Genomic DNA, 17126 nt, shown 5'->3' with positions numbered 1-17126 from the left:
ATCTTGTATAATCGAAAAATTGATTTCATTGGATATTTGGCAGCAATTAAATCTGCTCAAGGTATTTCTTGACTGGGTTGAAAAAGAAGGTTCACCATTAAATTATTTATTATCATATAAGCTCAGTCAAAACCATCTAGAGCTCTTTTTTGGTGCTGTGAGATCTGCAGAAATGTTTAACAGCAATATCAATTGCCAACTATTTACATATAAATAACTTTTTATGCAAAATACTGTTCAATTTTCAAATGAAAACTGCAGCATAAGAGATAAAACTCATATAAATGTTTTAGACGATTCTTTTGGTGATTTTAGTACTAAAATATCTTTTACTGAAATTAAATTAATAAGAAAATATGATTTGTTGGAGAGAGAACCAACAGTTAGTGATCACGATAATGCAGATATTCCAAACTGCAACAATCTATTTGAATACAAAAAAACTTTGATCCCATATATTGCTGGATACGTAGATAAAATGACTTCAAAAAAAATATCCTCATTAAATGTCAGAATGCATTAGTACTCCCTTTCCATTTAAAACAAAATAGCTTTTTAAAATTCAAAGACAGGAGGTTTGATTAAACCAACCATAAGTGTTATATGCAAAGAAACACAAAAGTGTTTCCAAATTAATTGGTTGTTTTAATAGATTGCCTCATTCAAAATGCACTAGCAAGTGCTGCTTTGAGATAATAATTGAATAATAATTGATCTAGCTCCTCATGTTTGACTCAACTATAAGTGATAACAATATATTTTCCTTGTTTTAGCTCATTTGGCAGTTTGGCTTCCAAATTAACTTGAAATATAATAATGTATATATATATATATATATATATATATATATATATATATATATATATATATATATATATATATATATATATATATATATATATATATATATACATATATATTAGGGTGGCTCTTAAAACAACATTTTTGAAAAAAACCTGTTCTGACCCCTTTACTTTGTTCTATATAATACTAAAACACTAGGTTTAAAATTTTTTTGAACAAAAAATTATTTTAGGGGTAGCTCAAGACCCTTAAAAATTTGACTGGTCCCTAAAATTTTGAAAATAAAAGTTCTTCTAAAGTATGTCAACCTGGTACTCAAAAGAAGCGAAATTATATAAAAACTTTAAAAACAATAATCAATTTACAAAAAAATAACTTTTTTCTTAAATAAATTCATAAAAACTATTGTTTTTAAGCTGAAAATAAAAAAAGTCATTATTTTCAAGTTTTAAGAAAATAGTTTTTTTGAACATGCTTTTTTTGTAAAGTGATTACTGTTTTTGAAGTTTTTATATAATTTCGCTTCTTTTGAGTACCAGGTTGACATACTTTAGAAGAACTTTTATTTTCAAAATTTTAGGGACCAGTCAAATTTTTAAGGGTCTTGATCTACCACTAAAATAATTTTTTGTTCAAAAAAATTTTAAACCCAGTGTTTTAGTATTATATAGAACAAAGTAAAGGGGTCAGAACAGGTTTTTTTCAACAATGTTGTTTTAAGAGCCACCCTAATATATATATATATATATATATATATATATATATATATATATATATATATATATATATATATATATATATATATATATATATATATATATATATATATATATATATATATATATATATATATATATATATATATATATATATATATATATATATATATATATATAATAAAATAATATGACACAAATAACTATATAAAAAAATTCTAGAAGGAACCCCTGAGTTGTGTGTACTCACAGAGCTCAGCTAATAGTTCATGCAGCATTTGTAAATTTGTGATATCTATTTGAAAAACTAATTTCATAATAGTTTATTTTAAAAAGATGTTTAGCTGCCTACCATGCAGTTATGTTATTAACCTTCTAGCACACAGCAGTGGGTAGTTAAGAACTAAAAGGTGCATAAATTGTATTATAAACAATATTAAACAAATAATTTATAGTAAAACTAAAATTAAAAGAAAGTAGTTAAATGAAAAATAAACAAAATATGAATAAAATTGTTTCAGTTTTTCAAACTTAAAATAATTATTCGAAAGTTGTTTGAAAATTGTTAACTTGTATAACTACTAGTTCCTTATTTGTTCTTTACTAATGTTAAATAAACTAATTCTTAATTAAAAAAACTAAAAATTTTCATCTTATTTAATAACATTGATTTATCTTTAAAAAAGCAAGATATTATACAAACTTATTGTTTAAAATACATTTTGTTAAACAATAGAGAAATTTACGTAAACATGTAATATTGCCTTTTTTTTAAATTATTGTTATGTGAAACCAAAAATTATATTTGAGGCATGTACATTTCATAATATTTATATATGTAAATGACATATAAGTTCGTAACAAAAATTTCTTCATTTGTAATCAACCGAAACCGCCGCCATCTTGGGAGGCCAAAACTGGCTTCAAAAAATTTGCCACATACGCTATCCAGTTATATTTTGAGATCAGTGGATACAACGACCATTTTTGTTTTGATTTTCTTAAAACACAACTTTAACGCAAGCAAATACGATTAGTATTTTATTTTTTAAAGAATATCGCCACACAAAATTAAAAATCAAAAATTTTAATTTTTCTATTACTATATAATGATATATATTTTATTATATAATAATATAAATTTTTTTAAATTTTATATAATTTTTTTTTCTAAAATAAATATGGAAAATCTTGAAAAATAAGAAATTCTTTTTATTTTATGAGAAAATTCTTTTTAGTTTATACTTTTGTTTAATTCGGTGTTTTAACATTTTCGCATAAACTCACAAAAGCTAAAATGTCGCTTTAAAAATGGTGCCGTTATTGACAGTTTAAACATAAAAGTTTTTATAATGTAGTTTTATTTAGCATTTCATCATCCTTTTTTTAATCTGTCTGATTTATTTAAGAAAAATGTTTTGTAGTTAAATTAAGTCCAACAATAATAATAGCTATTATTATTGTTGGGTCTGCGGACTTTCTTAAACTTATTTTGTCAACACTACGATCGTTAAAAACCGTTTATGGGTTCATTATTTTTCTCATGAAAAAAATATCATAATACGCCTCAAAACATCTACTTTGTTTTCAGAGCAATATTATTATTATGCAAAATACTAATATAATTGCGCTCAAAGTTGAAGACTTTAAATCAAGTGATTAATAAAAATTTAATTTGTGCTAACATAAATATTTTAAATGCCTGTGAAATTTCTTTAAAATGTAGAAAAAATTAAAATTTGCCAAAAGGCCCATATTTAGATGAAAAAGTGAAAAGCCCATGCGGGAATCCCGCTTAGCCTTTGGGGCCACCACGCCTCTGTTAGCTTCTACACCTTTTTGAAAACATATGTTAAAACGTTTCTGAAAATAAATAGTATTACTCTTTTTGTCGAAATTTTTCTTTTTGGTTTAAGCATAATATGTGTATTTAAAATATTTATACATACATTTTATAAATACTTTATACATTTTATAAATATTTGATATATTTTTTAAATAATTTATACATTTAATTTTATAAATACTTTATGCACTTTATAAACACTTTATACATTTTATAAATATTTAATACATTTTATAAACACTTTATACATTTTATAAATATTTGTTTTAGGTTCTTAACATACCTCAATTTACAAAATGAAATTTTTTATATTTTTTTTGTAAGATATGACGAAAACAAAGTAATATAGAAAAATAAAAATCTGTTTCAGTTTATTGATCAAAAAATTAGTTTATTTAGTTTGATGTATTTTTTTAATACGTTTTTCAGTAATCAGTTTACTCTTCAGTTTATTTATCAGGGAGTCAGCTTTCAGTTTATTAATTGTTATTTATATAGTTAGTTATAATTAGTTAAGGCAGTTTGAATTTAAAATTTCATTTAAACTAGGAGTTTGGATCCAAAGTTAGTTGATAAGAACTTCAAAATGAAGCGTATGCATTTGGTTTGGGCATGTCGAGATATTCAAGAGTTTACTTGGTTTTTGCAACTTATGTTTGACACAGTAAAACATGTAAGTTTTTGCAACAGATCCATTTTAATTTTTAAGCTTACATTGTGTGTTTTTTTCTTGTTTTTATTTTTAATTACTTTATACCTAAAGGCGGTTTTCCACTCATAGAAAATTTCGTCAGAACGGAAAAGAGGTATTAAAGTTTTCCGACCACGTGACACCAAATAATTGAGCACGTATGCTTAAACTGCTTTTTTGCCCGTTTCGAGGAATTTTGAAAAGTGAAAAACCACCTAAAAAATGTAAGTTGTCTGAAGTAATCTTTTTGATAATTAAAATTTCTTTGATGTTAGTTAAATTCAATTGATATGGGGGATTTACTGGTATGTCACCTTTTTGTAACCCGTGGTGCTAATTTAACTACAGAAGATCCCTCGATGGCTGATTATAAAATACAGTGGCTTCAAAAAAGATTGAGATATGGTCGACCGGATTTTGAAGATATTTTGAAAAAAATCTCACTAAATCATTATAAGTAAATATTTAATAAGTTTTTAAAATAAAAATTTTAAATAATGATCAAATCACCATTTTATTATTATTATTTTCTTTTTTACTCAGGACAAGAGTTGGTGTTTTTTTTTGTGGTCCAGGACCTTTGGGCAAGGTTCTATATGATGCATGTAAAAGTGTTAATTTTCGAGGCAATTCGTTTATCTTTCACAAAGAGAGTTTCGCTTGAAAATATTTTCTTGAATACTGTTTAATATAAAACGCTTTGTAAAATTGATACTCTTTGAACTTGAGTAACGGTGGCAGTACGAACCATGTTTTTATACTTTTTTTTTTTAATTTATTTGTGTAAACTTTAATTTACTTTATATTTTTATTTGGTTAATTTTAATTGCTACAAAAAAACACATTTATTTTGTACAATGTATATTAGATTTTATCAGACGTTTTTTGTGAAAATTTTTCATGTACATTTCACGCTAAATGACATAAATTTACGTCTTTTACTAATTCAGAATAGCATGTTTTGTAAAAATACAGTGAACGCTCTATATATGCAACTCATTTGAACTAATTTTAATGAAAAAGTTTCTTATTTGGAAAAAGTTGCTTACAGGGAAAAAACGAGTATAAAAATACTTACCGTTATTTCATTTACTAACTAAATTTACAGTTTAATTAAAAAAAGAAATAAGTAAAATATTCCTACTTATTTCTTTTACAAAGTAAACTTTGTAGAATAAATAAATTCAGTTTTATTTTGCAAAAGAAAATTATCAATATCACATAAGCGTAGTTAATAATTTTATTTAAATAAAAATTTAAACTATCAAATTTTAATAAATTGGTTTAGTACAGCACAATTGCCAAAGCAAACAAAAACAATTACATATATTTGTTCATAAAAGCATTTTCTCTTACTTTTAGTTACAAAAAAACCTCATTGCAGGGTAATTCATTTTCTTTTGCGCATTCTATCACCAAATTGAAAGAATTTATAACATCATTGATGCTTTTATTGGATTCATCCAACGTTTTTTCGTTTTCTTCAACAGGAGTAGTTTCACTTTCTACTTCAGGATTTTCTTCGAGATTAGATGGATGGTTGGCTTCGCTTGTGTTCACTTGCCTACTCCATAATTTCAGTATCTGCTAAATTACAATAATTAAATATCGAATTATACAATCTTGCCAAGGGAATATCATCTTCTTCTGAAAAGTGATCGGAAGGAATGTTGTATTGAATTTCATCACTTGACGAAAAAAGATGTTTAAATGAATTTTGTATAACTGCCACGTGAATTTCATATCATGCCTGCACCGCTGAATAAATAACATCTTTCAAATTTATATTTTTCAGTGCTGAAACTATTCCATCTTCTGCACCTAAGGCTGCAAGACATCTAAGTAGATGTTTACAATAGCGTTGTTCTAGTGATTTTATTACATTTTGATCTAGTGGTTGCAATAATGGTGCGTTTTTATGTGTCATTAGGAGGGAAAAACATAACTTTGAAATTCGGAATACCAGTAAAGTTATTCTCATACCCATGACAAGTTGCACTATTTACCAAGAATAGAGCAATTACGAGAAGGTTTTTAGTTTCTAAGTGTTGAATTACTGAAGGTATGAATATATCATTATATTAGTCGTTAAAAAGTGTATAAGTTTACCAAGCATATTTTGATGGTTTGTAATATACTGGCAAATTCATATTTTTAAAGCAACGAGGAGATTTTGATTTCTTTCTCATAATCAAATCTGATTTATGCATATCTGTAGCGTTTACGCATGACATCATTGCTACTCTTTCCTTCGTTGCTTTTTTTGCAGCAAAAAAATTTAAAAAAAAACTTGAAACAGTTTATTGGACAAGCTTCTATAGACAAGACCAATTTTGCCGCAATTATTTATTTGTTTAGCCGAAATCCATTTTCAGCAATATAATTTTAAAATTTATTTTTGAATCAATTAGCTAGCTCCACATTGCAAGACCGACTCTCTCCACAAACCAATCCGTAAACCGTGGCGTTTTTCAAATTTCGTTTACCATCCATCACTTGCAAAAAATGTTTCAGGTCCACTATTTAATCTATTTACTTCAAGTGCTTTTAATTTTATCATTTCATTTGGAACTAAATCGTTGCCGCTCCAAGAACCAAGAAAACACTGTATCGTCGATTTCACTATATTTTATTATTTTCATTTGCTTAATCTTACTCTGATTCACATACGGTTGTATATTCTGATTCACATACGGTTGTATATTCTGATTCACATACGGTTGCATATTCTGATTCACATTCGGTTTTATATTCTGATTCACATACGGTTGTATATTCTGATTCACATTCGGTTTTATATTCTGATTCACATTCGGTTTTATATTCTGATTCACATTGGGTTTTATATTCTGATTCACATTCGGTTTTATATTCTGATTCACATTCGGTTTTATATTCTTCTAAATTTTCTTTATTTTCTTTTACTCTACTTATTGTAAATTTAGCAACTTCGTTACCAATGTCCTTTGTTTTCTCATTATTTTCAATGTCCTTTAAAATGGATAGTTTATCTTTTAACAATATTGAACGGGTTTCTTTCTTTTGATTCAAACTTTATGGTTGAATTTAAAACACAAAAATATTAATTTATTTTCTAACAGAAACTAATAGAATTCAAGTAACTATTCTATTTAACAGAAATTCACTTCAATACTGGTAGCACAAAACACAAACATATTCCTATAACAGAATGTTTTACAAGTTGAGGTTAATTTTTTACAACTTGTTGATTAATTTATTAATCAACAAAAACTAACAAAAAAACAAACAGATTCTAATAACAGAATTTTTTATAATTTGAGATTAGGTTGTAAACAGCTGATTTTACTTCTGAATTAGCCTAAACTTAACTCAAATATTTAGCTTTAAAAAAATAAGTTGCTTATACAGAACAGTTGAACTAAAAATAGTTGCTTGTATAGAGGTTGCTTATAAAGAGGGTTGCTTATAGAGAGGTTGCTTATATAGAGCGTTCACTGTATATATATTTTTTTTAAATATATATATATATACAAAAAATATATATATATATTTAATAAAGGTGAGTGAGGCCATATCTACATATTCTTATACGTTCAAGGTCGTCAAATCAGTTTTTAGAATTATTGGCAATTTAAGAATTTATAATTTTTGTGTAAATATTCCAATAGCAGTTCGAGCTATCTGGATATTACTAGCAGCTCAATGCTCTACGTAGTCTACGTAGTGTCATGTAGCATGACGCTGTAGCGCCGAACAAAAAGTTAGCTTTTAACTAAGTGTGTGGGAAGGGAAGTACTGATATTAAACAAAAAAAAGTAATTCTGTCTAATTTTCCACTTTCATTAATTTTATATTTATGTAAAAAAACCAAATATCTTATTTTTTGATGAGTTTGAGAGAGCTTACAAATCTCTTAAAAGAAACAAAGCTACAGGTGCGGACGAAATAATGGCAACATAATCATAGATTGCTTTGAAAATTTAAAATGTATTCTTTATAAAGTGTTCAGGGCATCTATACAGCCAGGTGTATTCCCCGACCAATTAAAAATAGCTAAAGTTACTCCAATTTACAAAGACGGAAAAAAATCAAATATTAGTAATTATCGCCCTATCTCAGTTCTTTCAACCTTCTCGAAAATTTTAGAAAGAATTATATACAATAGAACATACAATTACCTTAATCTAAATAAACTTCTATATAAAAATCAATTCGATTTAAAAAAAAATTGTTCAACTGAACAAGCCATTACACAGTTCATTCGTGAAATTTCCAATTCATTTGCTAGATCACAATATACACTAGGTATTTTCATTGACCTATCAAAAGCATTCGACACGGTCGATCACAAAATTCTACTTAAGAAACTCAAATTTTATGGAATTAATGGCAAATTAATAAAATGGTATAAAAGTTATTTGACAAATAGAAAACAAAGATTATTTTCAAAATGAATAATTAATTGACATAAAATGTGGTGTTCCACAGGGTTCTATTCTAGGCCCACTTTTGTTTTTAGTCTATATAAATGATTTAAATAAAGCTTCTAACCTTATGAGTATCATTTTTGCAGACGATACTAATTTATTTCTGTCAAACAGTAACATTTATGAGCTTTTTTCAAATATGAATAAAGAACTCAATCACATCTCCAACTGGTTTAAGTGCAACAAGTTAACTTTAAACATTGACAAAACAAAATGGATCCTTTTCCACTCCTTCGCAAAAAAGCGTTTTTTACCAAATAATTTACCTAAACTTTTCATTGATAAAATTGAAATAAAAAAGGAGTCGGTCACAAGATTTTTAGGCATTTACATTGATGAAAATATTACATGAAAGTATAATTTATATTTTATATGGTTCTGACGACAAGATCTTTTGGATCTTCTTTCAGATACCAAGTTTATGTATTGTTATATTGTTATATTACGATTAATAATTGTAAACTAAAAAAAAAAAAAAAATATAAAAAAAATATATATATATATATATATTCTTTTTAACTATTATGATTTTATATTTTAAACAATAGTAACAGGTAACTAAACTTTGAACCACCCCCCTCCTCCCATATCCCCAAAATAAAAATTTATTATGAGCTTTTTTAGACATAAAAATTACCATAGATTTAAATAAACTTTATTTTTTTCTAAAAGCTGTTTTTAAATGCGTTATTTGGGCTAGGATGCTTCATTCTGTTGTACTTCTTGTTCAGCTAAAGTAATAGCAGAGTAAAGGCTCGAGCCAAAATATTTTTCATCGCCTTATAGGATATATTTATTTATAATATAGCTTTCATTATTTATTTCATTGGTTTTTCAGTAATTGAGGTGTACTTTTGTAAAAATAATATTTTTTTTTTTTTTACAATTTATTAAAAATGCCAAAAAAAAGAAAATATAACGATTCATATGTCGCCTACCGTTTCACTTTTGTAACTGAACGAGATTGAACACAAAAGTCACAGTGCTTTTTATGCAATAAAGTGCTTGCTAATGGCTGTATGAAGCCGTCAAAATTATCAGAACATCTTAAATCTGTCCACCCAAGAAATACTTTCGATATTGTTGATGTTTTTCGGTCCGATTAAGCTCGGTTTGAGAAAGCTGGAACTTTATCCAAATTAGGCTATACTCCAACACAAAAACCGTGTTAAGAAGCATCGTTCAGAGTTGCATATTGCATTGTCTAACAAAAAGAGCTACACACTATTGCAGAAACTTTTCTAAAGCCTTATTTACTAGACATAGTAGAACTCGTGTGCAGTAGAGATCAAGAAAGAAAGTTGAAGCGGTGCCTTTGTCAAATAATGTCATCCATTCTAGAATTGTTAAAATGTCTTCCAACATTTTGCAACAGGTCATTAATGAACTTAACTCTTCGCCATTTCCATTCAGCATACAACTGGACGAGAGCACAGATGATCACAGTGTAGCCAGCTCATGGTGTTTGTACGTTATGTACATATAGAAACAAAAAGTATGAAAGAAGAGTTTCTGTTTTGCAAATCACTTTTGGGAACAATAAAAGCAAAGGATGTTTTAGTATGATAAAAAGTTTTTTTGCAAAACACGGCGTCGATTAGATAAATAAGCTAAGCAGTTTGTGTGCAGATGGAGTACCTGCAATGCTTGCAAACACTTCTGGTTTTGCAGCATTAATCAAGAAAGAGATTCCTAACGTCACGATAACTCATTGCTTCTTACACCGACGTGCATAGACATCACGAACTTTGCCCACTTTTTTAAAAGGAGTTATGGCTACGTGTAACAAAATTATTAACTTGATAAGAGCCAAAGCTTTCAATTATCAGCTGTTTAAGAAACTTTGTTAAAAAATGAGATCTGACCACGAAGTAGTGCAGTATTATAAAGAAGTTCGCTGGTTTTCAAGAGGACGAGTTTTGAAGCGCTTATTTGAGTTGCGCGTAGAAGTCTTGATGTTTCTGAAAGATCAAGAAAGTGCATTGTATCAAATTCTGGAAATTGAAAACTTTTTGCAAGGGCTAGCTTACTTAGCCGATATTTTTAGTTATTTCAATGAAATAAACCTGTCTCTTCAGGGTCCTGCTGTCACGATCGTAGATGCAACTGAAAAACTAAAAGCTTTTCTTGGCAAGCTGCCACTTTGGAAAAGAAGAGTGGATGTAGGTGTTACTGCAAATTTTTGTATGTTGGAAGAATTGCTGTCGCAAAGTGAAATGCAATCGTCAAGAAGTTTAAATGAAGAAATACAAAAGGGAATCTCAGATTTAAAACTCTACAGAATTCGTTTGAAGGGTACTTTTGCTCTGAAAGCCTTGATCAGGAGACTTGGGTGCGTAGCCCATTTATGATTAATATCAATGATATCAATGATGAAGATCTTATTAAAGGTGATTTTATAAACAAGAGATCCAAAGCAATATTGCAAGCTGATTTTCATGCAAAGGATGTTTGTGATTTTTGGTGCAGTTTAGAGCAAGCTTACCCTCTTCTTGTTAAACGAGCAATGTCCATATTAATTCCGTTTGCTACTACGTACCATTTTAAGTCAGGTTTTCCTGCATTAGTGTCAATAAAAACTAAAAATTGTAACTGAATAGATATCAAAGACGATATACTTCTTGTATTATCTAAAACAATTTCTCAATTTAGTGTGCTTATTGAAAAGAAACAGCAGAAACCATCTCATTAAACAACTGATATGCGATAAATTTTACTTGATACTAATAAATAAAGGTGTTTGTTATGATGTTTTTTTCTTTCCTAATATATTTACAATAAGGTTTGGAAGGGGTCCGTAAGATCGCTAAAATTTTAAAAGTGGTCCGTAACTACAAAAATGTTAAGAACCACTGGCGCAAGTAAAGAATCTCTTCCAATTGTTGATATTTTCATAAACATTGACACTGTGTGAATGATGAGAATAAAAATTACGCCTCTGATACTGCTGTAAACAATGATGTAGTTAAATTTGCTAAAATAATCTACTGTCTGGATATAGAGTTATAGATGTAGTAGAATTGTCTGACATTTTTAAATAACTCACTTATCCAATGCCACAATAGAAAACCCTTTGTGTCAACAGATGCAACAAATGATCGGTTGCATAGTTATTTTGGTGTTACAATTTGAACTAATGTTTGTTATTACAATTTAAACTAATGATTTAGCTTCTATGAAAGAAGATACTCTGGCATCTCTTTACCATGTTACCTCAAACAGAAAGAATAATCTACATTTTCCACATTGCCCAGTAGAAGCTAAATTTGATGCAAATATAATTCAGATAAAACCAATGGCACAAATACTTAAAACCTGACCCAGATTTACCAATAGATATTGTTTATAAAATCAAACTAATCTTTGAGGATCTGATAAACATTTGAAAAATAACAAATATTTGGAAAATGACAAACATTTGGAAAATGACAAACATTTGGAAAAGTTTTAGTGGCACAATCTGAGAGCGTTTACCTAAAACAAAGTTTATATCATTCAGTCAATAAGAATATGGAGTGAATGATGCAGAGGCTAATTCTAATATTGGTAGAAAAGCCTCAATTTTAGTCTATGAATCTCTGACGAGGATTATCGGAGCATATACTTTTATAGATTGTATAAACTATAGACAACCGTCACATGCAAATACAGAAATGCTGGTAAAAACAAGTTATTACAAAAAATAATTGTGGCAAAAAAAACACACAAAAAATGATAAAGAAGAAGAAAAGAAGGGAAATTTCATGAAGCAGGAGATTTCTAGCACTTTTATATTAATTATGTAGTATGTTTTATATTGATTATGTAGTATGACCCACACAAAACTTGTTTTAGGGTTATATTCGCTGATTTTTTTTTAACTTTGCGTTTTCTCAAAGTAGTCTTTTTTCCCAGGCCGGTAATTCTTTTTCAAGAACCGTTTTACCAATTTTAGTTAAACTTTGATTAGTTTTTTCTCTCATTATAAGCTATGCTTTAATAGAACAATTTTTTAATCTGAGTTTTAGATGTTATTATTTTTAATATTCTGAATTAGAAATATTTTCGCCATCTTTGAATCTAAAAATCTAAAAATCTAACGATTTTTAGATTTATTAGATTTTTAGATTTTTAGTTACAGGAAAATGTCGCTATTAAAACACCCTTTGACCTTTTCTAAAGCATTTGGTAAAAGGTTATGAAGAGATCTCGCACGGTTATTTGGTTTTTGTGGCCGATATAAATGCATTTTTTGCCCATTTTTATGTTTTATGTGGTTTCTATGGCAACCAAAGACTGTTTTGTATTTTTTTTCTTTAAGGATTTCGATTATTCATATTATATTGATGTATTATATTCTTGATTAACTTTCAAGTGTTTTATACTTGTTTAGGTGGCGGGGGGGGGGGGTTGTAGTTTAAAAGTACAACAATTGTGAAAAAGTACGAACTTTAAGAAGCCGTAACTTTTGAAGCCAATGTAGCCACGTAGACTTTTTTTACAGGAATGGTAGCTGTGGGTCTAATCTTCCATTAACAAAAAAAATTGCACGTAGTTGCATTCGCAACTTAAAAATTCAGTTAGTGGAAAAATAAATTAAATCAAAATTGTTCAACTTATTTCCAACAAAGAAGTTATTTAAGATAACAAGAAGCTATTCAAGATAACAAGAAGCTATTCAAGATAACTTTCACTTTATCAAAGTCCCTTACAGATACAGTGTTATCTTTAGTTGATTGGAATAGGTGGCGCAATTTGACATAAAATTTGATCTTCCTTGTAGTTGAGGATTTGCTCTGTTATTGGCTATTTGAAACAATTTTTGTCACATGCTGCTACGCATTCTATTCACGAAACACTATTGCTATACTTATCAATCTAAACAAATTATCAAATTAAAAACTACATTTGAGTAAAACATTGTTTAAATGTTGTGGTGCAGAAGACACCAAATGGTGTTCCAGATAGGTAACTTCCAGACATGGAGCAAACTCCAAACATTTATATGTTTATACTTATGTCAAATAATGAGTGTTTGCAAAAAATTGCGATGATTGGAGGCTGGGAACAAAAATGCCCCAAAATTTTCGCCCCCCTGCCCCAAACATGAGAGCAACAAGTTGATGAAGTATTATTTGTACTATTCTTAACTAGACTTATATTCATCGATAAATTTTAGATTTCATTTAAAAATATTTTAGCGTTCAAAAATTATGACCATATAAAGTTTAAACCCCCCTCAATTTGAGGGGGTTGCACATTTTATATAGTAATAATTTTTAAACGCTAATAGATAATACTATGAAACTTAAAATTTATCGATGAATATAAGTCTAGTTAAGAATAGTACAAAAATACTTCATCAACTTGTTGCTCTCACGTTTGGGGCAGGGGGGGGGGCAAAAATTTTGGGGCTTTTTTGTTCCCAGCCTCCAATCATCGCAATTTTTTGCGAACCCTCATTATTTGACATAAGTATAAACATATAAATGTTTGGAGTTTGCTCCATGTCTGGAAGTTGCCTAATAAAATGTACTTGAATAAACAAATGCACTGATAATGGAAACAGTTCGCTGATATTAAAAAGTATTAATGAATTCACTGATACAAAAAAAATAAGCAAATATGAAAATCAGAAAGTTTTCTGTTGTTGTCATTCAACTATCTATGTCAGTATTATTTTTCAAATATTGGTATAATATATTATATTATAACATTCACCTATTTTTGTATTGCCTTTTCAAGTTTATTTTTATCATTTTCATTGTTATTTTCAACATTTTTACCACCGTAGTTATCATAATTGTCATTATTATTCAATTCTTTTTCAATTAGCTGATTTATGTTGCTCATGGTAAATATGTTAACATTGTCATGGGAACTGATCGTTTAGTTGGTGCTTTTGCTTGTTTTAATTGATCATGATTTGGATACCCACACCTTTTAGATGCTTTTCATCCGATAATACTGGTGAAATTGCGGTATGCACATAATTTTTCACCTTTATTTAATTTTCTCATAAACCTATTTTCGATTAGTTTTAGCTCTTTCCATTCATGATTTGTCACATGCAGTTTTAAATTACTAAAGTGCTTTGACACATTACTATCCAATTGCTCAATGGTTAATAATCCATCAATAACATCCCGGTACCGCCGATATGGATTTAAACCATCTTGCTGATTCAAAGTGCATTCTTTATAATTCATTATATTAAGTTCTAAAATTGAAAATAAGTAAAACAATTGTAAATGAAATTATTCATTATTTTTATCCATTATTATTGAAAATAAGTATAACAAGTGTAAATAAAAATATTATTTCTAAAAACTAACTATTATATATATATATATATATAAACAGTATAAAAAGATAAATTACATAAATTAATCCTAAATTCTTTCTTACCAAAAATAATCAGAAAAAGAAAAATGCGATAGCAGACTAAGTTTACTTATTTGCTTTGTGTTTATTTTCTTTGTTATTCTTCTAGCTAATTTATTGTGCTTTAATACTCAACTATTCAACGCAGGGCCAAAGTTCGGTAATTAGCTATTTATTTTATAATTAGTTTCCTTAATACACAAAGGAAGGATATTTTTAGAACACAGAGAAAGCGTATTCTTTTAAAGGCAATCAAAAATATAAGATTAACGTGGATATCATCAATTTTTGTCAAAGCAATTATCAAGTAAATTCGGTGTTCAATTTTACGATAAGGCTAAGGATGTTGAATTAAGGGTAATAAATTTATAAAATATTTTCCTAAATAATATATAGTCCCACAGCTATGTTCTGATTTAAAAAATTCGTGTTGCTATGTTGGCTTCAATAATTACGGCTTACAAAAGTTCTTATTTTTGCAATTTTTGTACTTTTTGACTATGCAACGAAAAACTTTTTTTAAAATTTTTTTTATTTTTCCTTGTAAAACTTGTGACTGGATTTTGTAAATAAGTTGACAAAACATTTTAAAAGAAATAATATTCCAATTATAGCATCATAAAGTATGACATAATGCAAAATAAGCAAATTGAATAAAACTCGTCCGTTTTTCAAAGTACCGCCACGGCCGTATGACAAATATTTAGACCAAAATAATTTGGATTTGTCATTGCATCTATTATACAAAGCAAATATGCGAAGAAGTAAATCGGGGACATTCAGTATTCGCAACTGTATGATTCTTACAGACAATGGCTCTTAAGTAGGGGAAGTTAAGGTACAGTGGATCGAGGGGCACAGTGAATAAGAGGCATTTTCTTAAAGATTGGATTTCTGTTCATACTCATCTCCCCCCGTCCAATCAATTTTTTTTTTTTTACAGAATATTTATGTACCACCTGCCTTAAAGTTTTATTTTTAAATAAAGTTTGATTAGATTTTCAAATAGGCAATGAAAAAATATGCGTTTTTTTCAACAATTTTATTATGCCTAATGTTAAGTAGTTGGGATAGCTGAGACAAATTTTTTTTTTTACAGCTAAGAAAAATATATAACGAAATTATTAAGGTCAACAATGATAAATTAATTAAGAAAAAAATTTTCTTCAAAAACAATTTGTAAAACTGTTAATCAACAACTTTATCTTCTTGTTTTTGGTGAAAAATCAAACAACGATACTCCAAATTACGCTTTGTAAGCTCCCTTCTTTTTTGCCATACTCCGTTATTTCCTAAAAATCGCACATGGGATACGCGTGGTTTTTTTCTGCATGCAAAGCATGTTGGGATTATTATTTTGTCCCACATCGTTTTTATATGGTAAATTCCACATGGGGTATAGGTGGAAAATGCCACATATTTTATAGATTTTAAGTGCCATATATATGTTAATCAAAATGGTATAAAATTAGTCAAAACTAGGTAAAAGAATTGCCATTAATAAATAAATTCAATATAAATATTAATATAAATATAAATTCAATATAAATATTAAAAAACTATTTTTGCTCTTTTGCTATTTACACGGCATTTTTTGTATGTTAAGTTTATACCAAAATTTTCAGATTCTTCTAGTGTTCTTAAACATTTTCAGAAAATAGAAAAAATAAATATTGATAATTACAATTCTACATAGTAATCCTAAGCAACCTATATTGAAAATAAATTCTCCTAAATTTTAACTTATGCTTATAATAGATCAAAATAACTTGGATCAAATCTGAATGACTTCAACTTGAAGATTATTTCATGTTTAATACTTAATAATCAAAACCTTGAGAAATCTTAGTTGAGTATTGTTAAATTTAAATTAAGAAATAAATTATACTAACTAATGTTAAAGTGACGTTATAAGAGTAAGACGTTATAACCAACATTATATTGTTAAAGTATAACATTTAGTTTTTAACTATTCTTTCCTTTACTTTATTTATTATCATTATATTAGTATTGATAGAAATAGAATCTTTTTAACGATTTAAATGGCTATTTTACATATACACATGTATACAGGTAAAGATACAGGTATACAGGTAAAGATACAGGTATACAGGTAAAGATACAGGTATACAGGTAAAGATACAGGTATACAGGTAAAGATACAGGTATTCAGGTAAAGATACAAGTATACAGGTTAAGATACAGGAAAGTTGTTAATTTAAAACTTATAAAAACTA

General features: G+C 27.8%; 3 protein-coding genes across 11 annotated transcripts in view; 2 read left to right on the top strand and 1 right to left on the bottom strand.

Annotated features, from left to right (window-relative positions):
- LOC100204836 (NADPH oxidase 4) overlaps positions 1 to 5002 on the top strand; it is a 30930-nt gene extending 25928 nt beyond the window's left edge. For 4 of the 9 annotated variants that reach the window (XM_065793062.1, XM_065793063.1, XM_065793064.1 and 1 more), the window contains 3 exons: positions 3916 to 4039; positions 4333 to 4514; positions 4601 to 5002. In XM_065793062.1, coding sequence (XP_065649134.1) covers positions 3916 to 4039; positions 4333 to 4514; positions 4601 to 4721 — 427 coding nt within the window. In that variant the 3' untranslated portion in view covers positions 4722 to 5002. Of the gene's footprint in view, positions 1 to 3915; positions 4040 to 4129; positions 4515 to 4600 lie in introns of those variants that run through there. The other 5 variants (XR_010637544.1, XR_010637546.1, XR_010637547.1 and 2 more) reach the window with 4 other exon arrangements.
- A 417-nt stretch (positions 5003 to 5419) lies between these two features.
- LOC136078648 (uncharacterized) lies at positions 5420 to 8354 on the bottom strand. The gene is made up of 3 exons (XM_065794432.1): positions 8277 to 8354; positions 6728 to 7048; positions 5420 to 5641 (listed from the first exon to the last, which is right to left on the bottom strand). Exons 1-3 carry the CDS (start codon positions 8352 to 8354, stop codon positions 5420 to 5422), a joined length of 621 nt encoding a protein of 206 aa, XP_065650504.1.
- Positions 8355 to 10379: 2025 nt separating this feature from the next.
- On the top strand, positions 10380 to 10877 carry LOC136078647 (protein FAM200C-like). The gene has a single exon (XM_065794431.1). The coding sequence runs from the start codon at positions 10380 to 10382 to the stop codon at positions 10875 to 10877; it is 498 nt and encodes a 165-aa protein (XP_065650503.1).
- Positions 10878 to 17126: the final 6249 nt, after the last annotated feature.

Source organism: Hydra vulgaris, chromosome 03, assembly GCF_038396675.1.
Source record: "Hydra vulgaris chromosome 03, alternate assembly HydraT2T_AEP".
Lineage (NCBI taxonomy): Eukaryota > Metazoa > Cnidaria > Hydrozoa > Anthoathecata > Hydridae > Hydra > Hydra vulgaris.
This window is presented reverse-complemented; position numbering and strand designations above follow the sequence as displayed.

What these genes read in the sequence shown, in the direction of transcription:
- LOC136078648 (XM_065794432.1), bottom strand. Translation starts at nt 8,354, where the DNA reads ATGAAAATACCTAGTGTATATTGTGATCTAGCAAATGAATTGGAAATT. An exon ending in ACTGTGTAATGGCTTGTTCA is followed by an intron (nt 7,049 to 8,276) that starts GTTGAACAATTT and finishes TCCATTTTAAAG; the next exon opens with GACATTGAAAATAATGAGAA. An exon ending in GTGAATCAGAATATACAACC is followed by an intron (nt 5,642 to 6,727) that starts GTATGTGAATCA and finishes GTAATTTAGCAG; the next exon opens with ATACTGAAATTATGGAGTAG.
- LOC136078647 (XM_065794431.1), top strand. Translation starts at nt 10,380, where the DNA reads ATGAGATCTGACCACGAAGTAGTGCAGTATTATAAAGAAGTTCGCTGG.